Source organism: Charadrius vociferus, unplaced genomic scaffold, assembly GCF_000708025.1.
Source record: "Charadrius vociferus isolate BGI_N301 unplaced genomic scaffold, ASM70802v2 scaffold556, whole genome shotgun sequence".
Classification (NCBI taxonomy): domain Eukaryota; kingdom Metazoa; phylum Chordata; class Aves; order Charadriiformes; family Charadriidae; genus Charadrius; species Charadrius vociferus.
Genome location: NW_009648647.1, coordinates 147,157 through 171,795, shown reverse-complemented (window position 1 = coordinate 171,795; position 24,639 = coordinate 147,157). Strand labels below are relative to the sequence as shown.

Here is a 24,639-nt window from a genome sequence, read left to right as displayed (position 1 = left end):
TATGTACAGGATTTGTAGGGATGGCGGGCGGAGCGCGGAGCCGGCTGCCAGGGGAGGGTTAAAACCGCCCTTGTGCCTGAAGGAGGCGAGAAAAGTTCAGTCTGTCGTGCGGGGGCGGGGAGGGGGGGCGCGGAGGAGAGCTGGCAACGTTTTTGTTCGATCAACTTCGCCCTTAGGTGCTTTGTTTTTAACTTGCGCTTATCCTGGGTGTACTTCTTTTATAACTACTCGTATTCTTTCTTTTTAATAAGGGGGGGGGAGGGAGTCTCCCACGAAACTTTTCCCTTTACGGAAGGCGGGACTGAAACAATACCCGATGCATTGTTCAAATGTAAAACCTTAAGCTTAACTTGTTGTTTCTTTTTTTTTTTTTTTTTTTTTTGGGTACGGTTTTATTGCCGCCGCTGCTGCTGTTGTGGTAGCGCGTTCCCTCTTGTGTTTACAGCTTCTGTGAGGGAGAGACGCTCAGAGGAAGAACCAGGATCCCCGGGCTGCATAAACAAGGAAAGCGGGAGTCCATCTGAGCAAAGCTGGGAGGATTTCACCTTGTTGCTGTTTGTTTCGGGAGATTTTCCCTCCCCCCGCCCCGGACACTATCCAGCTGAGGGTTTGTTTCCTTGCTGCGTCCGTTGCCGGCCAGAAGAAAAGCGCTTTACATTTTAGAGGTGATTTTTTGCCGTGGTCTCCCTGCAAGAAAGAGATCAGCACCAGCCTTCGGGGAGGAGGCAGATATGATCAACTGAGGTTTTCCCTACCTCCGGCTGAACGTGAGAGTTCAAGTGACATCGCCGCTGGCCTGTGGCTGACTTGACTGCACAGCGAGCTGGAATCACAGCCAGAGCTGCTCAATTTACCTGCTCGAGGACCCCTCAAACCCTTCTATTGACGGTAGAGATTTGTATCCAAAGGAAAATCGGATTAATATAAACTATGCAGAGCTTTGCGGGGATATCTGGAGACTACCCTGTCTGCATGGCTAATCTTGAAATTGTCTGAAATAAATCCTTAGAGCAAGGAATAGCGAATACTTTCAATTAGGTTTTTTTTTTTTTTTTTCTTTGACGCTTCCCCCCTCCTCCCTTCTACGAGAATTTAACACTTCAATCGCAAGGTTTTTGCAGGAGAGTGGGACACATGCTGGAAAACTCACCAGGCTTCATAAAAACCACAGGGCTAACAGTTTCCATCATCGTTGCGGTATGAAAGGTACTCTTTGGATTGTCTGCTGGTGGCTAAGATGGATCAGTCTTTCCCAGTTTCTGTTAGGGATGTGCTGAAGGATCCGGATTTACTGAAATACTGACGCCAATAAACTTACTCCCTCTCTGTTGAAGGCATTGGATGTGACAGTGCAGAGAAACATGTGTTTCACATTTCTGACTGGTTGTTTTGGTGCAATCAATACGTCCACAAGAAACATTGACTTAGGTGGCGATTATCATACCGGGAGGCACACGGAGCGCTGCTTTCGGGTTGCATGCAAAGTGAGCACAAATCAAAGAGTCCGCCGATCCTGTGAAGTGGGGGCTTCGGGTCCCCCCAAACTCCGGGGCGAAGGCAGCGGGCGATGTTCCCAGCCCACCAAAGAGAGCCTGGCCTCGGGGTGCGGAGTGAGCAATGACCAAAGCGCTGTCAGGAGTGGCAGGCAGTCGGATCGGATGGGGATCAGTGAGGCAACAACCGTTGAAAGAAAGGTGGATCGCGAAATTATTGCCCGAAGGAATAGCAGGCGAGGCGGAATGATGATAAAGTTGAACTTCTGTTTCATCTTCTGTCGGGGATGGTGGGCGTTTCTGTTGCTTCAGCTCCACATGTTGCAAGCACTGGCACAAGGTAGGGCTAGAGACATTTTTGTTTATAGAAATGCTGCATCTGTCTTCTAAGAGGAAGGGAATCTGGCTCGGGTGCAGAGAAACCCTTTTGCTTTATCCCTATCAGAGGTAAACTGCAGAATTCGCACTGAGCTGATTTCATGTAGGAATGGTCGTTTCTTACACACAATCGTTTCTTTATGGAACAGGGATTTGCAAACTGTACCTACCTACATGTTTCTCTCCCTCGCTGGACCTATCCTTCCCCTATCGCCACCTCCCACACAGAATCAAAAGCCCTATCGGGACCAGACCTGCTTTATTTTTTTTTTATTTACTTAAATGCGTCCGTACGTTTCTGTTCTTTTAGGCAGCAAAAGAGTTAACTGGTGTTGTGTGTGTGTGTTTAAAAACACTGTGCACTGAGATAAGTTATTAGGAGAAGGGGAGTTATAAATCCGCCGACTAGAAGTAAATCAGGCATGTAAAAGGAATTCTTTAAACATATGAGTACTATTCTATGTGAACCTCGGTTCGAGCATTGTTCACTTCTTTTGGATTGCCAAGTAACATTTACCCGAGACAAAAACTGCAATTGATTCGTATCTGAGCATTTCCACATCAGAGATCCTTGCAGTCAAATGAGTCACTTGTAAACGAAGGGTCAGAGTCGACCAATAGACTTTAAATATCAAGTGTCAGTCACTTTGCATGTAAATTCCCTTCTCAAAAAATTGCCAAATGTAGCCTAATTCTTAATAATCCTTTGACAGAGTAAACAATAAATGGTAGGCAGAAGCATTACAGTTGGCTGAGCCAAATAACATGCTGAACAAACGCAGCTTTCACTTTCTTTGCTGGGTCGAGTTTTATTGCTGTGTGCATTGTCTGAGTGAAGTGGTATGCGTTGGACAATGCAGAACTGTATCATGTGGGACGATGAGTTACTTATTAAAAACGGAAGTTAATACGCTATGAAGGGGAATGGTCTTTGTGTTTTAGTTCTTTGTTTTCAAGTATTTCATAGGGAACAACAGTGCATTCAGTTTTAATAACTGTATGGGCTTGTGTGTTGAGGAAGGGGTGTTATTAGCCAAGTCTGCTGTAGTTTGTCTCCTCAGGGTTTACTGCTGCATCCTCGGAAAGTTTGGAGCCGCAGGATACAGAAGAGTTTTAATCCAGTGTTTAATAATGGGACTCCACCCTCATAAACCTTTTTCAGTGCTTTGTTTATGCTGTCACTGCTATTCCCAAACTACTTACGCTGAGGCCTGCAAGCCCTAACAGGCTATTGTTATTCTGAAACAAGACATACCTGAAATAATTCTTTCTGCAAATGAAAATTCACATCACACTTCTTTTTCTTTTGGTAGTTGTTGCTGATAGATGCCAACATGATGCTTCATTTTGGAAGACAAATGCTGATGATTTTTGCTGTTTACATTAAAAATGCAAAAAATTTAATATAAGGCAGTTTTAAGTGCCAGTGATTCAGGAATCAATTTAGATGCCATGTTTTCTGTGGCTTAATAGTAAACTAGCCATTTTATTGGATTAAAAAGTGAATCGAAACTTTTTTTTAGCACATAGTACAGAAAAAATTTTCGATAGCATATTTCAGATTACTAAGCATTTGCAGTTTTAGGTTATATCTATCTCAGGGAGTTATGTAGTGTTTACAAACTATCCTAAAGAAAAGTCCTAACACCAAGTTAGTTTTACCCATCAGTACTTAAGAGGGGGAGGGGAAGCAAAGAGAAGACGACACGTTATTTCTGAGAAATATTGGTGCAGATAAAGGTATGGAGTTTAGAGGACATTAAACAATGAAAGGTAAACCAATTATATAATGCAGAAACAAAACACATTCTTATTTTTGTATAATACAGAAAATGGAAATTACCGTTATTCCTCTAAAAATTATTTGACACATAAGCCAGCATGGAGGTCTTAATGCAGAATGCTTCTGTTAGGTTTTCACAAAATTTGTATTCATTTAAAACTTATGGTTCTTTTTGCACTCTGAATTCTAATGGGTTCTAATACATTCATCATTTTTATGCAAAAAATTACTTTAGAGAGAAGATGACAATTTTTATAAAAGTCCTTCATGAAAATGGAAATTCTGCTACAGCCACAGAAAGTTTTTTAATGGAATGATGTGGTCATATGCATGAGAGAATTACATGCTTCCAATCTTTTTATGTGATTAAAAAATGAACATTCTATGGGCCATGGCTATTTTGAATGAATACTATGCTATAACGAGCTAATGTTTCTATAATAACTATTTCAGCATTAAAGAAATAAGAAATATTTCAGACATACTCAAATGCAGGTTCTTAGTTCATAGGAAACAGATTAGATGAAGTCATTGAGATTATTTATCTTATACTGTAAGGTGAATGGAAGAAAAGCCTTTCAACTGCAACAGGTTGGTTGAGTGTTCTCTAGACTTGAATGATCATCCATGTAAAAACAGATCTAGAGGCAACCTGTAGATAAAACCACTTGTAAATTCATTTTGTACTTCGCTCTTCAGCTTTTCTGTCTTCTGGTAGTTGTGTTACATAATTAGATATAATGATTTATTTGATTTCTTTTTCCTTTTCAAAGTGAATTTAATTATTATGAAACATACAGCGGTTTATTGTACTGAATAATAAAGCATTCTCTTCAAACTTTAGTATTGTTAGTGTAGACCTTCTCATGATGGGATTGATTTTCTGGGTGGAAGAAACGTGCAGATGACTAAGGTTGGGGCCTGTCTCACAAACACAGCCTAGAGCGGTGCTCCTGCTTCTGTGATGGCTGCAGATCTGTGGAGACACCCATTCAGACTATATGTGTGTCCCACCCAGCTTGCTGCTTTGGCCCATCTGTGAATAGGAAACTTGTCAGAAAAATTAACCTGTAAGAGACTGAAAGCTGTTGCACGTTTCTTTGTTTACTCAGTTCTTTACGCCTGCTGGCCCCTGCCATGATGCCTCTTTCATGGCATTTTTGTTAAATTCGAGTATTAGGTGCTAGTTAGCCTCCAGTCATCATGTGTCATCAAAGAGTGATGAGATGCTAATTGATAATCACTATAATTATCAAATTAGAATTTGCAAGGTGATGGTAGAAGTGAATCATTTCGACACAGTAACTACTGTACTTGGAAGAACATTATCCTGCAGTGACCTCTACCTCAGTGGTCTAGCATGCCTGGGCATTGTCCTGTTGAAAACACAGAGCTCGTCAGGATTGGAATTTATTAGTTATGTATGAGATTAACAAACACTGATGCCTACTGAGGTACACAATGTTTACTAAAATACTGGAATATTTGTATGGAAATAGAAAATTTCTGCTTATTTAAATAGGTTGGAAGTTGCTACGTGCATCTTAATGGATATAAGTACCTTCCCAATATCTGTCTTTTGTTGAAAAGTGGAAGAATACTTAGAAAATATACTTCTTTGGATTAATGGCTGTTGTTCAGAATGATTTCAAAATAGATAAAAGCAGCGCAAAGCTTTAAGCTTCTCCAACCGGAGATGGGTATCTTTAAAAAAGCAGCGCAAAGCTTCAAGCTTCTCCAACCGGAGATGGGTATCTTTAAATATCAAGAAAGAAAAGCTTGTCTGATTTTTCTTAGCTTTACAGCAATGGAAGTGTAATCTTTTTATGCTACTTGATCGAATCTGGAATTTAGAATTCTATACTTACCTGAATGTGAATTTAAGGTGATATTGATATCTATTATGCTTTGACAGAAGCCCTGACATGGAAGATAGAAGAAAGTGTTTCTGGGGCCCAACATTTTTAATGCAAATATTTAATATGGTGTAACATAAATATGCTAAGTGTAGTACTGTTTTCAAGCAAATTTCATTTTCAAGCAAATTTCAAACTGCATTAGATTAGATGTAGGGATGATAAGCAACTTGCATAGAGTAGTTGTTGGAAGGGCAGAGAGATGGTTAAATGTGAGGGCAATACTTACTGGAGAGTGAAAGGTGTTCTGAATTAAATGTAGAATGATACATTTCTAATTACAAAAGGTTCTGTTACTGTTTATTGGAAACTCATTAATTTGTATTGGATTTACCTCTTGTGTTCCCTTCCTTTAGATGAACAGTTTATGTATGTGCTAGTTTTTAAACAGGTGAATTCTTTGTGTATATAATTATAATAATTAAAAAATTTATTTGGAAGAGTAGATACAGGCCTAGTCTAAATAGAAATGCGGTGGAGAGAGTGTTTTTTTTCTGTGGCCATATCATGCAACTTCTAACTCTGTGGTAAATCTGTTTGGTTTATATGCTTAGCTTTAGCTGCAAAATGACTTATTCTCAAGACTTCTCAAAGCAAGTTCAGAGAGATATGTATACAGACCTATTAACGTTTTAAGTTCAGTGTTTCAGATAGTTTTGAGTGCAGTGTAATAGTACTATTAGAGCTGAAGGAAGACCATATGTAATAGGTGTTTATCAGTGTTGTTTTCATGTATTACCAGAAGATGCTTAGACTAGAAATGACCTAGGTATGGAGAGAGAGGTTGTAGCAGTTCAGTCTTAGAGTTATGCTGTGTGACTTTCACATCACTTAAGAAGAATGGAAGGGAATCTGTGTCCATGGCTCATAGTCCTTGAAAGGTTATTCCGGAAGGTTCTGTCATTCTCTGTGTATAGTCATATATTTTGAATACTAACGACAAATATTGGATAATATTTTAAAGATTGCCTGACTGATTAAACAAACCATAGAAATTTTAATAAACAATCTTAAAATGAATTATTAGGAGGCTGTTAATTGAAGGACTTGGGCTTTTGTATGTCTCAGAGGGTTTTTTTTTTGTTGTTGTTCATTTGTTCTTACTAGCACATACGTACAAGTCTTGAACGCACTCTTGATTCAAATTCAAAGATTTTCATGCATGTAGCAACTTTGTATACAGCTTTACCTGAACAACACATTCAGAATGGATTAGTTATTTGGTTCACTTGGACATTTTTGCTGTAATGAATCTGTGGGCAATTAGATTCCTTATGGAGCAAAATCTTGTTCAAGCTGAGTTCATTGCAGAAATAGACATTCTTCCTCCCTCTGCATTTATACACATAAAATACGTATTTAAATAGTTTTTAACAAACAAATTGATGATCTGTTGGTCTTTTCAAAATTGTGTCTTCTTGAAGCTATAACATATAAACTAGAATAACTTTTATAAGATTTGTGCAGAGATTAGAAAATGCCAGAACTAAGGTAGCTTGTGCATCTTTAATCTGAATTCTTTATGCATGTGCATTATGATTAAGTTTATCGTAGAATCATAGAATGGTTTAGGTTGGAAAGGACCTTGAAGATCATAGAGTACCAGCGCCCTGCCATGGGCAGGGACACCTCCCACTAGACCAGGTTGCCCAAGGCCCCGTCCAGCCTGGCCTTGAACACCTCCAGGGATGGGGCCTCAACAACCTCTCAGGGTAACCTGTGCCAGTGCCTTACCACCCTCAAAGCAAAAATCTTCTTCATAATGTTTAATCTAAACCTGCCCTCTTCCAGTTTATAGCCATTCCCCCTCGTCCTATGACTATATGCCCTAGTAAAAAGTCCTTCCCAAGATCTTCTGTAGGCAAGTTTAAATTGATACATATTATTATTGATACATATTATTTTACTGTCTCCCTTAGACAGAACCTAGACTGAATATTGCTCACTGATCAGTTTTTCAATAATTTGTTTTCTTGTCAGTGTTTGGCTCCGTCTTTCATTTACTTCAAATCTTTTAAATTCAGCACAAGACGACTGTGTGGACTAAAGGAAGAACTGTTAGCACCTATAGAGTGGCACTGGATTAGACTACTTACAGTTATTACAGCTGGAAACCAGGTGATTGGTGAGACTTGGTTTCTATTTCTGACTATTGAGTGAGTATTTTCTAGCGAATAAAGACTCTTTGCTTCATATGCCTCAAAGATGACCCTTCACCACCTATATAACTCATGTAGAACAAAAATATAGCTTCATGAAAGGTCTGTTCCTGAAGAAGTTGGGGTTTCTGGAGTTATTTCAGGCTGTGCTGATGTTGGTCTTGTTACAGGCTATTTCAGGCAATTTCAGAACTTTCATTCCCTAGGACTCTTCTGATAAGTGGTGTCACATGTAGCCTAAATTTATTAAATTGGAGATGTGTAGTAGTTGGCATGCTTTATTATGGGAGGTGTATTGGTTTCTCAGTTTATTGGTTATAAATAGCTATTAAATAGATGTGATGAAATTTTTTTTCATGTAAGTAAAACTTTCCGTTTCCTTTATTGACATCGTCTTTGAAATGTCACAGCCCTGGAACTTCCAGTAGGTTCTATAGGAATGAGTTCATGTAGCACTTGCAGGTCTGAGTTCAAGGGGTTACATGGCTGAGAAGGGAAGAACCCTTTATTTTAATGTGCATACTAATGTAATTAGTTTTAAATATATATGACTGGTTTTGTAAGATCTATTCATTTTACAAATTCTTGGCTTCTAGACATACACAGTATTTGTATACTGTATCTTAATTGTAAGTATTTTTGTTTACTAAGAGTTATATTTGTTCTGCCCTTGCTATGAAAAAGAATAAATCTGTTACTAGAATATATACTACTCTGTTGCTAATCATATGTTTTATTTGTGAAATGCCTCTGAGGTGTAATACAAATGGCACCCTCACTAGTATTAAAAATGTAGATCTAGGCTTTTTAAGGGAAGTGTTTTTAACGTTAATTTTCAGCTATTTAGCTCCCTGAACTAGCTCAAACTGGGGTCACACAAGCATCAGGGACAATGCAGAAGAGGTGATGGGAATGCATGGCTGGGGGCATGACCCTGGCAGCCATCACTAAGATCAGGTTAAATTGTCAGAGAGTTTTCAGACTTGGACAAAACACAAGGGAATGTACACTGCCTAACTTCTTACAAACATGTGGATGCTGCTGTTCCTGGGTAGAACATAGAACAAAGTTAGTGCCTTCAAAGGGGTGGTTTAGAAGAGTTAACTTTGGATTTCTTCTCTGAAAGATCCTTTCAGTGAGTTTCTCCCTCTGTTAGATGGAGTCTTCCTAAAGAAAGCTGTCCTAACCTAAGCTTGTAAAGTACGTGCTAAAGTTAGGTACTATGAATATTCCCCTTAATCCTCTTAAATCTCAATTCTTGAGACTGATAATGGGAATAATATTTGTTTCTTAAAAAAAGAAATTTTTAAACTTAAGTTGAAAATTCCACAGGTGTTACTTTTTAATGTTTGTATCTAATATACAGATTTAGCTGGTAAAAATGGTGCTGTGAGCTCCAGGAACGCTGATAAAAGGATTTTTTTCAACATTACTTTATGCAAAATGTGGAATTGGATTGTACAATCTTAAGTCACACCATACAGATAACTTTTGAAGTGTCATTTTTGATAAATGATAAAGCATTTATGGTTTTTAAGCAGGTAACTTGAATCTTTAATCCTGTTTTTCACATTTTCATGCTCAACTGCGGCAGCCTGAAGAGAAAGTTGATTCTGGTAGATAAATCATTGTCCCTTAGGTCTCTTTAAACGACTTTATGGTCTTTCAAGCCATAAGCCATATATTTTTTCTAATAAACTCCTAGGTCTAACTAGTTATCTAAAAAATAATTTGTTGGGTATCGCCCCCTTGGACCAGAAAGTAGAGAATAATGATACATACCTCCAGTACATGTTGCCAGAATTGTCCCATATTGATTCCAGGCTGAAATTGAAGTTTGTAAATCATTATTACAGAGAGTCAGAAGATGTGGTAGACACTACTTTCATCCTCAGATTCATATTTGTCTAAAGTTATATATTTATTAGCCGAGAATGGCTTTGATAGGTGTTTTTGGCATTGAGTTCATAGGAAATCTACTCAACAATGCTACCTTTTAAGGGAAGGTACTAAGAAAATAATGGAACTATCATGCAAATATTTCAGAAATTCAGACATTTAGAAAAAATGCATTTTGTTATACTGGTACTGTTAGCTCACCTAGCATTTGTGTTAAATACAGACTCAGTACCACGCAGGCATTGCTATCATCCTTGCACATTGGGGAACGTCCTTCGTTTCTTATTTCTTATCTGTCAAGAAGTGCAAAGGACATTCATGACTGCGTACTTCTGAAATAACTAAATGGTATGTGGCAATTGGAAAATAAATATATGGTGCTATGCCATACTTGCAATTTAAAGGTAATACATTTATCATAACGTGAAACCCATGACAAGTGGCACACTGCTTTAGTATTGAAGTGCGTGGAAGGAGGTAGGGGGAATTCTCTGTCAGTATTTCTAAATGTGTACACTGATTAGTGTAATTTTAAGTCCTCTTAAATCTGTGCATGTAGAGGTACAACTAATTTTTTTTGCAGATTGTCTGGGACAGTTTTCTTTCCTTCGGTATCAAGAGGTTGAATAAACTGACTTTCTAACCTATCATGCTAACCTAACATTTGCAAAATAGCACCCATGTGCTTTCTTCCCTGCTGTCCCTATTGTTTAGGAGAAACTCTTTGTCCATGAACAAATACGTCCTTTAAAGTCTTTTTTTTTCCCCTGATGCATAAAAGAACTTTTACAGTAGCTCAGCTGGTAATGAACTGAAAATACCGTTATCCCATGATGAAGACTGTCCCATTGTTCACATGTATGCCCATCTGCGTGTCTCACTGTTGTCCGCTCTTCGCTTTATCTTTCTGTCGCAGGTTGATAGGTTGATAGAGCCTCTACCACAATGTGTTTCTGGTCTCTGATTATTGCTACTACATGCTATTGTAATACAAATAGTGCCTACTGCTAGTAAAAGACTGAGGTGATACTTTAAAACCGCTGATTCTGCATATGAAATGTAGAACTGATTCCTTGGTTATCCTCTAACTGGACACAGAATAGCTTTTCTAGGACACTGGTATTATCTGAAGCAGGGCTTTTATTGTGCTGGGACACCATGTTCACAACAGATAATCAGAAAGATTGTTTAACGGTAGATTATCCCAGGCATTGTTTTTCAGAAATGTTAGATAAGACTAAGAGGCAAGAGATCAGGAATAGTAACTCCCATGTTTCACCTTGTGCTATTTTTATTGCCTTAAAGAAGTTAGATTTATTTTTGAAAAGGGATTTTTTTGTTTTGTGGATTATTGTTAAATTCATTTCCTGCATCGGCATGTGCAATGATCATTTTTAAAATAATGTATTTAAAAAAAAAAGTTTAAGATAACTAGAAAGAATATTATTTTCTTTTTAAGTTCTGTGCCATCTTCTGTCTTGGAACTAGGGTACAAGATTCTTAGCTTTTAGGAACTACTGGGAAGTCTGTTGGGTTTTTTTCCTCTTGCAAAGAATACATATTTTATAGAATAACTTCTTGAAATTTGTAGACTGAGAGAAGGTGTTTCCTATTCACAGAGCCTAATCATGCTAGTGCTTGTTATCCATACAACAAGGCTAAAATTTTACTTTTAAGCATTTCTGGTCATGGAAATGGGAGAATAGGTTAATTGATTCTACCTTAATTCAATTAACAAAATAGGCTGGTGATGCTATTGTTTAATGAAGACAGCAGCAGAAAAAATTCAGGTGACTGGGGATAAATCTCCCATTTATCCACAAGTTTGAAGTAGCAATGAATATCAGAGCAAGGTAGATTTTATACCTGTGCAGTCTGAAAACTTATCTTGAAGTCATTTATGTAGTACCTAACATCTTTATTTCAAGTTCTTCTATACTAGCATTGGTAGCAATCTTCCTCAGATTAAAATATTTTCATTATATATGATTTATTATTAGCATTTAATGGGTCAAATATTTATGCATATTTTTCTGAATCTTCAGTTGAGAATTCTGAGTTAATAATTGAGTCATGTCAAACTCAAAAGTTTTAAGTGCGGGTAATTCAACGTTACATTCACTATGTAAATGTATCATAATTAAAATGATGCCTTGTCAATCCCATTCAGGTTTCTCATGAGTATAATTTTCAGCTTTTGTATACTGTATATAGCTATGTCTTCCGCTATTATGTCAATAAAAATCTGCAGTGTTAACTGTTGTGCCTGGTAAAATTTGAGGAGTGCAAATCTTATTAATTCTGCTATGGAAATCCAGGCAAGATCTAAAACTTAATTTTTTGACATTTTCAAATTGTTGAACTCCACTATAAAAAAAAAAAAATAAATGGAGCAGCCAGTGAGAAAATATAAGATAGCTCTGCAATTGGACCATCCTGAGCTCATGAGCAGATGGATGCTTTTCATCTATAACAATGCAGAATGGGATCTTGATGCCTGCAAAATAGCTTTCACCAACAAATGTGGTATCACTTTCACCCTAAACGCTCTTCGACTGAATAAAGAGATAAATTTTTTTTTCCAATTTATTTTATACATTTGACATTATGCTGAATACATCTGTTTTAATATTTCCTTTCTATAGGCAATTTCCTCTATAAGTTGGCGGTCAGTGAGAAGAGACATAAACACAACTAAAACACAGGCAAATGAAACTAAAAACTGCAGAGAGAGGAAGCTGTAGGCAGATAGATCTTGTAAAACGACCTCAGAAACAGTGGTGGCTTCCCCTAGTTGGTTAAGTCCAAATAGGCTCATTGACGGAAGGATATTCTTTGGTCTAGGTTCTATTCTTACCAAGTAGGACTGTGTTTTCACTGCCCTTTTAAATTGTTAGTTTCATTGTGATAGTTAATAAATCAAGGATTAAATCAAAGATCAGTAAGTAGGAGTTATTTTTCTATACTTACAAATGACAAAATACAAAAGCTTTCACCCACTGGCAAGTACAGTAATAAAGGGAAGTGATTTATCAGTAAGAATTGGTGGCAGATGAATTAGGAGACAGTATTTTTAATCTTCTGATTTTATTCTGTGGCTCAGTTACATCAGTGCCAGTGTAAACTCTTCAGCTTGGGAAGAACCTCTCTGCTAGGGTGTATTCTCATCTTAGCTAAAGTTACATCCCCAGAAGTTTTCAATGATCACGTGCTTGTGTAGCCGGGTAGTACAAAAAGCTTAGCTCCTCTTGATCACTCTGCTGACTTGGCAAATAAAAGAGTAACTGTCAGTTTGTGCTTGTGCAATCTTCTCAAAAAGAGTTATTAGGTTAATAACTGATCAGTGATATTATTTAATACCTGCCCTGATGGTTTAATACAAATGAAGTCGAAGTCTTCATATTGTATATAAAAAATAAAGTGCTGAGTATTTTTGGATTTTCACATTTATATGTGAACAAATGTTCTTACATATTAGAACAATTCTTACAAGAACTCTTCGTGTTCTAAGTATCTTTCTATAAAGCTGCTGGACAGTTTAAATACTGACAAGCCAGCTTTTGCGCAAATGTTCGCTATAGTGGAGTAAGAGTTAGCTGTCACTTCATTAGAATTAATGGCATAACTACTCATGTTTACTTGAAATTCATTGCAGCATGAAGTGATTAGGCATTGGTGCTTTGGTAAATTATGGCACATTGTACATTTTTTTATAACCAATTAGTGAGTGTAGATGGTGGGCAAGTGCAATGCATCTAGTTGTCACTCACACTTGAGTTGAATTTAATTACCACGCATGTGTGTGTTTACCAGGAGAGTTCTGTTGGAACTATTAACATGTGACAAAGACAGTGGCTATTATCTAACTCGGGAAAGAAAGAAAATGTTTGCTATTGTTTACTTTATTACAAGACCAGATATAGTGCTGTTCTAAGGACATGGCTGCCTTGACTGAAAGAGCTCCCCAAACCAGTACTAGAGAAACCCACAGGTTTCGTAATTCAGTTATAATTTTCATAATTCAGTCAAATCTTATATTCTGGGTGAAAGGCAAATGTCAATTTCATACGCATTTCAGTCACTTTTCCAGACATCAAACAATCTCAGCTGCCTTGAAATTCTGGAAAAGTGGCCACATGCTGAATAAACTGTGTGTATGCATGCTTGGACAGATGCTGCATCAAGGCAAATAAAACACAAGACATAGCTATTCAGAGCTCAGGTAGTAAGCTGACAAGTAGAATGTACTGTACGTATGAAGAACTGTCTGTAGTGACTGATATATTGAGGATTTTTGAAGCCTTCAGTGTCTTCAAGCCCTCCGAAGTCCTATTACTGATGCTGGTCAGAAGTTCTTTTACATTTTTGATTTTCATAGACAAAGTATTACATCTACATAGAAAGAACATTTAAATTAACATTATTATTAGGCATATTAGTGCTTTGCATAATTATATATTCCAAAATTACATTTTAATGCCTCTGCCCTGTTTTTAGTAATTCTTTTTTAATGGTTTATTGTAATATATCTGAAAGAATGTTTTGTGTCATTTGGCATTGAGTTAAATAATTGCACCCTTACAATGTTCAGAGCTGTGACCCTCAGGGTGCAGTATAAGAAGGAAAATACTGTTCTAGCAATAATTTCCTTCTTCCCTACTTAGTTGCCTTTACCTGGTCCTCTAAATTCCGCTGGCAAAAGCAATGGGGAGATAATGCAAAGAAAAAAAATACGGAGGTAAGCTACAGAAATAATATGAATAGTGTCCAGCCTTAACTAAGGCTATCTAACAGCATCTCAGTTTTTAAAGCACTTGTTTTGCAGGCTGCCTCTTTCCTTTTGTGAGGTTAATTTTTTTCTCATTTCACATAAATTTATCAAAATTCATTTTAAAGTGATTATGTTATTTTAAGTTGAAACTTTAAAATTTGTACAGTGTTTGAGTTGTAAAAAACGCATTCTGCCATGTGCAGTCAATCCATATTTAATTATATAAACCTTTCACACTTTTTTCCTCCACAAAATTATCTGGCTATTTATTTTCTTTATATTAGAGAAGAATTGGAATATATTTTAAGAATTCTACCTTCACATTTAGATCATCGGTGTTGCTGTTATACAGATACTAATCCTTTATAATCTTTCTGAGTTGTCTAAAAGTATGTGAAAACACTGATATTGAAGTAATTATCTAAAATTTTGTGACCTTAATAACCATTAAGATGCTGTTCTTAAGCCAAATGACATAAAACAGGGTAGAATATTTCTTTTTTGTTTCAGGTAGAGACATTAATGTCAGTGTCTTGTGTTATGTGTGATGCTGTAATTTACTGGAGGGGGGTATAAAATTAAATTTTGTGATTTAAATGCACATACTGCTGAATTTCAGATTTCTAAGCATAATTTGTGTTTATAACTGCATCTAAATGTAGTTTCATTTTGTACCTTGTATATTGACTGAGAGAAACTGTATGAAATAGCATGATCTTAAATGGAGATCTCAAATCTCATAAACCTGCATTGTGAAAGGTAATCATGTTAGAGTTGAAACACTTTTGGTTATTCAATTACTTAGTTGTGCTTTTTCATATCACTGTGTGTGCAGCGGTTCTGTCAGAAACAAAGAGTTCCGATCTTCCAGATGTACCGTCTTTGAAGAAGAAGCTAAAGGCAACAGTCACTGTCTGTCATTTATTAAGTGTGCTTTTAAATTTGTGGGAAAAAAATTAAGTGCATTATTACATATTCATGTAGCACAAAAAGGTCTCTTTTTTTTTTTTCTTATGCAGTACACATCTGTATTTTAGAACTTGCAAAAGTTGTTAGGCTAATTACAATGAATCCTTTTGGTAGGAGAAGATTAATGACCATCTAAACTAATATCATAAAAAGGAAGGTTAAGATTCGTATGGCTTGGTTAAACGTGAATAACTAATGTAATTTTACTAATATAATAACGTGTTGTATAAAAGTACATGATTTTAATTTTAGCCTATATTCAGTAAAGCTTACATGTTAGAAACATTCTCTGACATGGTGATTTTTACTTTAAAATATTTTGAAGGATTATATTGCTATTGTAAAATTATTAATAGTTTCTCTTCAGGCATTTAAAAGCTTCAGTTGTGTTGGGATGGTTTTAAAACTTTTTTTGGTAAAAGAATTAATGTATACAGTAGGGTTTACTTATGAGTATTACTGAAGTTATACAGATTAATTCCAGTGAAGTTCTTTAATGTCAGTGTGTAAATTGCTGTCCTCTTCTTACTGTCACTCTGATCTATTTTTTGTGCATAAGTGAGCATGGGGGATTTTGTGTGTGAAAACGGATGTGCTTCAGCAGGTTTCAGGAACTGAAAAATTAGTCTATCCACTCACTCAGATTGGTAATGGAAGTAATACCCTTTCCAGGTAAAAAGTCAGTTTAAATATAAGGATTTTGTGAGGCAAATAATTGTCTTTTGGGATACATTGTTTTCATAGCAGCTCACGACAAAGCCAAGGAGTCCCATGTTTTGTTTTTGGTTTTGTGGTTTGTTTTTTTTTTTTTTGTTGTAGGGTTGTTTTTTTTTTTTAATGTTATATTTTGGCTGTATACAAGAGGCTTAAGAAAATAAAGAGAATCAGGTTGTTGAGAAGACCAATATTGTGAAAGGCTTTTTAAACAGAAATTTTGTTTCAACCAGGAAAAGACAAGACATGAGACTGTATCTTCACGTGTATAGTAAGCAAAAACAAATTTAGTACATTTTGATTAAAGACGCTTAGCAAGGTGCACAGAGCAGTTTGATGGCTCACCAAGTTAGTAAAAGACAACCGCAATCTTCAGTCTTCTACTGGAGCATGTGTGAGCTATTTAATAAAATTAGGTATTTTTTCCAAGTCCAAAGTCTTAAATGTATTTGCTTATTCTAGACAAAAGCCAGCAATACTGAATTGTGAGTTGCATTTTACTGTACTTGGCTATTCCAGATGTGTAGATCCCCCATCGTAAGAAGGCAGTAACTGTGCTTTCCCTTCACTTGATCCAAAGGAAAGATAGATGTTCTCTGTAACTCAAATATTTAGATTTATCCTGCTTTTAGGTGTTTCACACTCAAAAAAAAAAAATGCAAGTAAGTTAAGGAAAAGAATTTCCTCTAATTGCCATGATTTTAAAAATCACTGATAGAATTCAAGATACCTTATTTCTTTATGTATCTTTCTCCTTTCTGTAGAAACTCCTTCCTATAAAAACCAGCATCCCATATTCCCAGAGCTTTCCTTTACCTCTGCTCCTTTTTTCACCTGCCTTTAGTTTAGTTTGTTGTTGTTGTTGGGAGGGTGTTGGTTTTGTTGTTGGTGTTGAGGTTTTTTTGTAGCTTGTGCAGGGACTTTTATTAGCAGAAAGTACATCCTGTGTGGGAGACAACAGAGATACTGCATAAATGGCTTTTTCCACACTGGAAGATGAAGGAACTTTCTTGAGTTCTTATCTATAAATTCCTGATACTGTCCATCAGGGCAGAATAGAATACATATCTCACAAACTTAAGTTACAGGGAGGAAAAGTTCAATAGGAAAACCAGCTAAAAGCTGCTGGCTGTTGAGGAGGGTTTTCTAAGAGCAACAATCAGAGGGACAGAGCTCTGCTGTAATCCTGAAGCCTATGCAGTTACGTGTCTCGCACCCTTCATCATCTCAGGTTCCAGTTAATCTAACCTGTTTATAAAAATGAACATCAAGCCTTTAGGTTTGCCTGTAAGCATGCAACCCAACCTTTGAGTTTGCATGTGTATCAAACAAGGATTAGCATTGTGATAGTTAAGTATGGCACATTCCCTTGCTTTTTTTGAAAAGAGTATTTACTTGCCAAATATCATCTCCTGGATCCTCTCTGATCTGTGTTGTTTGTAAGACTGGAGATAGGTAGAAGAATTTTATTTGATTACTGTGATTAGAGTGGCAGAAGAATCCTTCATCATTTGTCTTCTTTAGTGTCTTGATGGCTATTTGACCATCTTGGATCCTATTTCATGAAGATGCATCATCCACAGAATTGTTTATTAAATTCTGAACAATTAACCTATGCAAACTCTTTCAAGGCAAAATAATCTGAGCAAGTGCTAGTGAAGCACTTGCACAATATCAATGTTGCATTGATACTGCAAATATAATTAATTCATTCACTTTTTGTATCGATTTGACAATATGACATAATTTAAGGGAAGAAAAATAGATTTAATTAACCATATTTCTGTATTAATGAACAGCTATTTAGGGAAACTCAAGTGCTTTCTTAGCTACGAATAGTAGTAGGTTGAAAGAACTGTGCAACAAAAATACTCTTGTAGCTTTATTGCTTACTTCCTGGAAACTATCCTATTAATTCTATTACAGATTATTAGTAGTGCATCATAAAGTGCGTATGAAGACAAGATTACTCTAACAGAAGAAAATTATAAAAACAGAAGAACCAAGCTTTTGAAGATGGTTTGATCAGAGTTTACCAGAGGCTTTATTTTATTCACTAGTTCATATGGCTATGTTAATAATATAAAAATCTGCTACCACAGCCTTGGATTCTTAAAATGAATGCCACAGTAATAGGAAAAATCGTCCTCAACATCAAAAGGAGTTTTATAATTTTTTTGGGGTATTCTTAATTAATAATCTGAACTTATCTTTATTCAGTTTTCACATTTTGAAAACTTTGTCAGAGAATTGTAACTATTTGTGAGAATTCTTGTGTAACGAACTGTTCATACTAGGCAAAATATATATTTAACTAGCATGCAGTTTCCTCTGGCAAGCTATTTTGATATTGATGTTAAATTAGGTTAGCTAAATTAAATATTATCACCAAAGGCAATATACCAAAATACATGTGGAATACATTGAAGTACATGTCAGTCCATCAACTTTGTAGACAACCAAGTCTCTGGGAGGTAGACAAATATTATTCTGACTTTATGGCTGCTTTGAGAGTTAACGACCAGAATAAAGGTAAGTGTATCTTGCTAATTATCTGTTAGTTTTGTTTTTAATAACATTTTAATTTGCATATCAGTCTTCTGCTGAAAACATGTGCTTTTAATTGTTCATCTTCAATTAGTGTTATTTTCACATTTTTTAAATGGGGTTTTAAAAAGTTTATAAAGTAGTGGTTTGAAAAGTTTGTCTAAATGAATTGAGATACCCAATTAGAAATGTGCAAAAGTAGGCTGATATCAAAAATACTGGATTTTAGTTAGAAACTTAGAGTTACATATTCAGTTCTTGTCCTACATGGTTTTCAACTTGGAATGTTTTGGTCCATTATGACCGTTCCCAAATTGACTGACTTACCCATCTTATCTTGGATGAAATGGATTATTGTTTAGACCCTAGCATTACAGTTTGAAAGGATAAATTATTGATTGTTGACATTTTGCACAATATCAGATGTTACTCTCTCTAAGATCTTTCCTACAGGATGGAATTTAACTTCTTTGATCTTGTAAAAGTAAAGTAGAAAATCATACTCTAAGTTGATTTGGAAAAAAAATGCTGTTACAAATAAAATGATTTTTTTTCATATTTGCATTACTTGAAATGCATTTTTTTGTCTTATAAATATGCTAATCTTTATAAGCTGCTTCTGGTATGACATATGGTATATAATTTTGTTTCAGTTCTTTGACATCAACCTAGTTACTGTTACATAAAAATGTACAATTGGCAGGGAAAATTAGTATGTTCAGTGGCATGATATTTGTAAGACTTTTGAGAAGTATCCGGGGTATTCATCTGTATTATAAGTAGACAGCTGTTTGAAGAGGACTTGTAGATGCTGTTAATTGTATGTTTGTTCCTTTTCAGACAGCACTTCTTTTGGGCCCGTTTGGTCTGATGGAAAAACGGCAGATACTTACAAATAAAAGAGCAAAGCTCAGTTAAACATATGTTTATATTTTAAACAGTTTTATATAAAAAAGGATATTTAAATTAGAAGTAATTAAGATTATTTTCTTAGGTGGATGGAGCAGTGTCAAGAAAAAAATCACAAAACAAGTTTAAAAGATCGGTTGAAATTGCTACTTAATCTATCAATCAAGGCTTAGCCACATGTACACACAATATTGTCTTAGAGAATGAAGCAAAATTAAATGAGAAATTCAAATTTTATTGGTTTTTACTAGTCTGGAGCCAATGAATAGAAAACTTGAACTAAATGAACTAAAAAAAGCTCCAGGAAAAAGAAGTTAATTTTGCCACCACGCTGCTGTTTACATGGAAGGAGATTTGTCTCTTTTGTTCTTTTTTGAAATTTCGTATATTCTGTCTATTGATCTACCTCTGTTCTCCATTTTACAGGCCTGTGCAGAAATAACTTACTTCTAAATTGGAAAGCTATGTCAGGTAACTTGGAATAATTTAGCAGTAATAGCGCAGAGCTTAGTACAGGTACACTTGGGTAAAGTAGGAAGTTCCATGAACTTGTCCCTACCCTCCAAAATCATGCGTACAATTTATAATAGAGGAAAAAAAAATATAAACAATATTAGGGGCAGGCATAGGAATGCCAGGCTCCTCTCTCAAGAATTTCCTACTCGGTGTGCTAGAGTCAGGATCCTTCTTGTTCGCGTGTTTATGCTTTTGCCCTTTACTTTTTGACCACTGACCCTTCTCTGTTTATAAGTACGTACAAGGGACAGCTTCAGCTGGATAATGGAAAGTACTTCCAGGCTTGTCCTGTGCCCTCATAGGCACTTTTCAGGGAATGGGATGCAGGTATTTCAGATTTGTACTCCTTGGGCTGAGGGACATGTCTGAACCCACATTTCATATCCCGGAGAGAAGGATACTGGGTCTTTGGAAAAAGCAGTGGGACTAGTTTTCTGTGCCAAGAGACAACTACAGAATCTAATAGCACATCTATGCTGGTGCAGGAAATGGACCAGGCCTGTTGTCTGCACCAAAGCTATTTGGCACGATAGAACCTTATGTTGCATAGAACATGGTATGATATGTATAATACAATAGAATCCCTATGTTAAATTCTTTTGCTTATCAACATAAGGTGGGTACATCCAATCTCTATGTTGGAAATAGCCTCTAGTAGCATGTCCAGGCACAGTTTGGGAGACTAACTGGTGTATCACCAAAACCATGCCAAAGACTGTGCTAACAGCATGTCAGTATGGATGATTACAGGACAATGCCCGTGTATTTATTAATATACCCGTAGCTTTGATGCAAGAAGGGTTTTCAGGCATTTATGTATAAGCAAATGGTTCATCAGCATTGTAGACGGGAATCTGAGTCTTGGAGATCTAGGATTTCAAACCTACCCTTTGTTAACCTTTAGCTCTAGCTAACCTTACATCTGACGCTTTCTACTCCTTGTTGATAGTTGCTGCTGAGAACCTCAAGTACCCAGCTCTTCTCAACTGACACTGAAGCTGGATTTGTGAATTGAACTGCACAAAGCAGTTACATCCTGAATGTTAGAATATGTTAAAAATAGTTGCCTCATTGTTAAGTGCTTTCTGTTCAAATTAAAAGCAATTAAGTATTGTTACATGGATACTTCTGCCTTTTCTTACAAATATTTTCTCCATCTTAACAACAAGAGAGAGACTTGATAAGCCAGAGAAAGAGAACTATAGGCAGTTTGACTTGACTCTTGGTGTTAAAGCGTTCTTTGCTAGAAATTGATATTGAAGAACATGTCCAAGAATTAATTAATTATTCTTGGTTTTGGAAGGTTGGTTTGATTATTATTTTCATTTAGCTAAATTCCATCCCTAAATCGTTGAGCAATGGTTCCATACAATTTTATTAAAACTAATGAAACGAATACCGTTTATAGGCCAAATTCAGTACAGTACTCAACAAAAGCTTACCTTCAACTACATGAGAAGTGATATTATTGATAAGTCAAGCATGCTTTATCTTACTGAAGTTGGATCATCATTTGTATAAAAAACCTTCCCACTCAGTTGAGGTCTTTCATAATGAAAAGTTTCTGTAAATTATTCTTAGTAAATGGAAAACATCCAATTAGTCTTGCTTGGCTTTGTTTGTTCCAGAATTACTTTTTTTTTTTTTTGAGATTTTGAGTAGTATGTACTCATTTTTGAGATTTTGAGTAGTATGTACTTTGATTTCTTTTACTTTTGGGCCATTAGTTTAATATTATCTATGTAAAAACTGGCAGAAACATTACTGAAGTTTTATCACATGTTTTGGCTCTGTAGTTGGGGAGCCTTTTATTTTTGTACTAACATCTCTAGTCTTATTTTATCTTAACACAAAGTGATTTGTGCTTAGTAAGATATAAGCTTCAGCTAATCAGAATTAGCAGCTATCTACAGTAATAGACTGTTAAGGTGTGGCTGGGGTTCACCTGTGAACTTGCCTCTTGCTTTCCTGAAGATCAAGCGTGCTACCTGACAGGGCCTTAAGGACGTTAGGTCTTAATTTCACTGACCAGCCCCACCAGTGCCCTCCACCCACCCCCTCTGCCCCTGGTCCCAGGAGTTCCATTTAAGCTCAGGCCTGGGTGTTTAGTCCCTGCCTGAGCCCTGTTTAGGTGTGCCTGCATCCTGCCCTGCCTCCTGGGTAGACCTCAAGCCTGTGTGGTAGGTGTCTTGTCTCCTAGATGGGACCCTCAGACGTACCTTATAACTTGCATCTAGTCCCATCTCTGTCCCCATTTCTTCTTGTGTCTGGCTGGTCTATGTGGGTATCACTGTCTCGTGTGTCTTATTTGGGATTGCCAGTGGATGGCATGACCAGCACCTCCCTCTGCCTGCTGTGTTCACGTGTGGTGGGGAGGGACCACCCGTGCTGGGGTCATGCTTGACTCTTGCTTTGCTCTGCCCTTGGGAACAACCAGCCCTGGCTGCTGCTTGACACTGCTGCAGATTCACTACCCTGTTCTGGGATGAACACTATGGTGAAGAGACTTGTTTAGCGTTGGCAGCCAATACTCTTGTTCTTGCCCTTTTTCCTCTGTGCCAGGAACAGCAAACAGCTCTCTGGCTCAGATGCGGTTTCCTGGCACCAGTACACCTTTCTGTCTCCTCACACCTGCTGCGGAGCCCCTTGCCCGTCAGCCCTCCTCGCCTACCTTGCCTTGTTGAAATCACACTCTTCCTCTTCCAGTCTAACTCTTACCCATCATCGCCGTAAGGCTGTGAGCTTTTTATGATCATCTGCTGCTTCATGACTGAATTAAACACGCTTAATTTTGAGTGTGTTTTTAAAAGCTAAATTAACTAAAATACAATGATGCAGATGCTGCAATTTACTGACTCAAAGAGAATAAAAAAGCAGGGGGGCTGGAAAGGGATTGAAAGGTTCGACAGTATATTCTCCTCATCTATGGCAGGATCAATCATACCAGCGCAATTCCTGACAGATATTTATTTAATCTGCTTTCTAAGCACTTCGGTAAGGGAGATTCCAGAGATTCCATTGTCAATCTGTTCACTATTTAACTATCCGAGCTGTAAAGACAGAATTTTCTTGAGTTCAGAGTCTAATTGCTTTTGCTGCTACCAGTACTCCAGATTGCTAAAGTAGATGGTATTTCAGACACCTGCTATACATAATCCTGTTCTGTTTCATGGCTTTGATGAGCCTTTGCTTCTTGCATTGGAATTTGAACAGAACTGAAGTGAGCTATCTTTTGTTAGTGAAGGAAACAAATACCCAAACTGTGTCCTCAATAGATTACTCAGCCAAGTTTTGAGAAACCACTTGGAAAGTCTTAAGAGTGCTGAGGAAGAGTTAGAATTAGTACTGTCGTTAAAAACAACAACAACAACAAAAAAACCCCAACCACACCACAAAAAAAACCTGCACAACCCCCAGCATTCTGGAGGCACTTGCACTTTTGCAGCCTTCAGTCAGAGGTGGTGGTGAAGTTTTACGCTCGTTTCAGACTTGATTCTTTCCAGTCTGGTGTGTTCTCAGTGTATTCTCGTGTTTTAGCCCAGTGGTCTTTCGGGGATATCTAATGAGAATCCTTTCGTTCTGAACTTGTTTGCTAAGTGTCAGACGCACCCCAGCATCCCCCCCCAGTATACCTTAGGGCTGTTCAGCTGGGGAGGAAGCACCAATAGCTTACTCCTTAAGGTAAAATTACGATGTAAAATGTCAGCTTTTAGGGACTGAAATCTAGCTTCATTCTCCTTGCTTTGTACCGGTTGAATTAATCACCGCCTGAATGCTTCCAGGCCAGCTGTAAAGTAAATACATTGAAGCGCAGAGAACGTAGGAGATACCAGTGTTTGATGAAATCTTGCGTGTGGCTCAAGTAACATTACATTGCTTTGTTACTTTGACTTGCAGGGTTTGGGTTTTTTTGCCAAGGAAATGCTGAAGATATTTAATTTGGAAGAAGACTGTTTGGATGTGTTGAGGAGTAATTTGTATTGGAGGTGGAAAAAAGGTGGAAGAGTGGGGTTTAAAAAAATGAAATGGAGCAAGAGAAGGGCAGAAGTGTAGTCTTTCAGAATGGGATGGGGTTTTTGTTTGTGTTTTTTTGTTAAATAAAACGCTATTTGGAGAAGGACTGGAGTCCACATTTCAGGAGAAGCTGGAAGGTTAGACACCCAAGATAAGAAGTTTGGCATCCTAAATTCTGGAGAACAATCAAGAGTAGGAGGAGGGCGCAAAGAAACTGACAAATGCATGATAATTGTTTGCTTACATAGTCCTATCTCATACACTCTTTTCAGAGACTTCTTTTAAACTGTGAAGTTACTGTGTGCTCCAGTTCTCAACTGTACAAGGGCGAGCAAGCGGTACACCCGCATGGCGGAGGGTTTGGGGCTCCGGAAGAGGACGTCATTATAGAATCTGCCGCTCGTGGGCGGTCCGCGGGGCGTCGGGCACCGTCAGGCAGGGCGTTCCGCGGAAGGGATGGGAAAGTTCTGAACTTGCCGGAAGAAGAAGAACGGCCGGTGCTGGAGCTCCGCCAGTCGAGGGGAACCCGCCGGGCGCGGCGGCGGGACGCGGGGCGGCAGCGCGGCGGGGG

At 37.3% G+C, this 24,639-nt stretch overlaps 1 protein-coding gene across 1 annotated transcript in view; it reads left to right on the top strand.

Annotated features, from left to right (window-relative positions):
• Nucleotides 1-1,361: 1,361 nt before the first annotated feature.
• LOC104287704 overlaps nt 1,362-24,639 on the top strand; it is a gene marked incomplete at its 3' end in the record, with an annotated part of 152,037 nt that continues 128,759 nt past the window's right edge. Inside the window, exon 1 of the mRNA XM_009886429.1 lies at nt 1,362-1,833. Coding sequence (XP_009884731.1) covers nt 1,362-1,833 — 472 coding nt within the window. The remainder of the gene's footprint in view (nt 1,834-24,639) is intronic.